Raw genomic sequence first — 1,686 nt, forward strand, 5'->3', positions numbered from 1 at the left:
CGCAATCCCAATGGATACAAACCCCTTCCCATTCACTCCCATTGTACACAATCCCAATGGACCCAAACCTCTTCCCATTCACTCCCATTGTACGCAATCCCAATGGATCCAAACCTCTTCCCATTCACTCCCATTGTATGCAATCCCAATGGATCCAAACCTCTTCCCATTCACTCCCATTGTACGCAATCCCAATGGATACAAACCCCTTCCCATTCACTCCCATTGTACGCAATCCCAATGGATACAAACCCCTTCCCATTCACTCCCATTGTACACAATCCCAATGGACCCAAACCTCTTCCCATTCACTCCCATTGTACGCAATCCCAATGGATCCAAACCCCTTCCCATTCACTCCCATTGTACATAATCCCAATGGATCAAACCCCTTCCCATTCACTCCCATTGTACACAATCCCAATGGATCAAACCCCTGCCCATTCACTCCCATTGTACATAATCCCAATGGATCAAACCCCTTCCCATTCACCCCATTGTACACAATCCCAATGGATCCAAACCCTTTCCCATTCACCCCATTGTTCACATTCCCAATGGATCTATACCCTTTCCCATTCATTCCCATTGTACACAATTCTAATGGATCCAAACCCCTTCCTGTTCATTCCCATTGTACACATTCCCAATGGATCAATCTCTTTCCCGTTGCAGATATCTGCAAGGGGTGACAATCGGAAGTGGGAGTCTGTGGGGAATCCAAAGTGCAAAAGGCGACAAATGGCACTGGGGTGTAGTGGGGAGGTAAAATCGGAGCGGGTTGGGGTATCAAATCTCATTTTACAAAATGATGGAATCCTTGGGCATTACCCCACATCAGGGCAGTATGTTCTTTAAACGTCTGTAGTCCAGGTGGGATTACGATGGGATGTAAACACGGGTGGATAGGGGGGGTTGCATAGAGAGTCACGGGAATTGGGAGAGAGCGGAGCGGGGGGGCTTGGGGGCTCTCTCTGGTTGATTCCCGACTAACCCCCAGCCTCCCGCTGTCCACGGGACCTCCTCCAGTACTGGTTGTAGGCTTCCTCGAACATGGGTTGGCAGGGAAGGCACGCCCTCAGCTTCGAGCAGATCAGGAAGGTGCCCGCCATCTTGCGGTGAAGCGAGTACGTCTCCTCAGGGGGCGGGGTGAGGCGGTGGTGGAGCATGATGGGAAGGATGTCATGGATGCGCCACGTGGTGGTCTGGGAACCGAAGTCGAAGGGCTCAGACGAGGAGAAGGCCTCACCCAGGATCATCACCGCCTCAATGTGGGCTTCCTTCATGACCTGTTGGCAGAGGTTCACAGACAATACTGAGCTCCGACTGGCCCATCCCATGGCCCACCCCTCCGGAACACCCAGTACACAACTTGGTCCAAGTCACCATTTCCCCAACGCAACCCGGGATCAGATCCCGATCTGACTCCACCTCTGATCCGGACCTGGAATGAACCGACACCAGATTTGCTCTGGATCTGATTCTCCAGCTCCTGGGTCCATCCTCCATGAGCTTCCCTCCGAGACCCTGGGATAGTAAGAGCTGCCGATGCTGGAGTCAGGGATAACGCAGCGTGGGGCTGGAGGGACACAGCAGGCCAAGCAGCACCGGAGGAGCAGGAACGTTTCGGGTCGGGACCCTTCTTCAGAAAATGGGGAAGCTCCCTCCCCCACCCCCCTCCCCTCG

General features: G+C 53.4%; 1 protein-coding gene across 1 annotated transcript in view; it reads right to left on the reverse strand.

The window, feature by feature from the left end:
• Positions 1 to 441: 441 nt before the first annotated feature.
• The window catches only part of LOC125487654 (atypical kinase COQ8A, mitochondrial-like), a 21,831-nt gene continuing 20,586 nt past the window's right edge, over positions 442 to 1,686 (reverse strand). The window contains exon 11 of the mRNA XM_048619617.1: positions 442 to 1,289. Coding sequence (XP_048475574.1) covers positions 990 to 1,289 — 300 coding nt within the window. The 3' untranslated portion in view covers positions 442 to 989. The remainder of the gene's footprint in view (positions 1,290 to 1,686) is intronic.

This window comes from Rhincodon typus, chromosome 43 (genome assembly GCF_021869965.1).
Source record: "Rhincodon typus isolate 14 chromosome 43, sRhiTyp1.1, whole genome shotgun sequence".
NCBI classification, from domain to species: Eukaryota; Metazoa; Chordata; class Chondrichthyes; order Orectolobiformes; family Rhincodontidae; genus Rhincodon; species Rhincodon typus.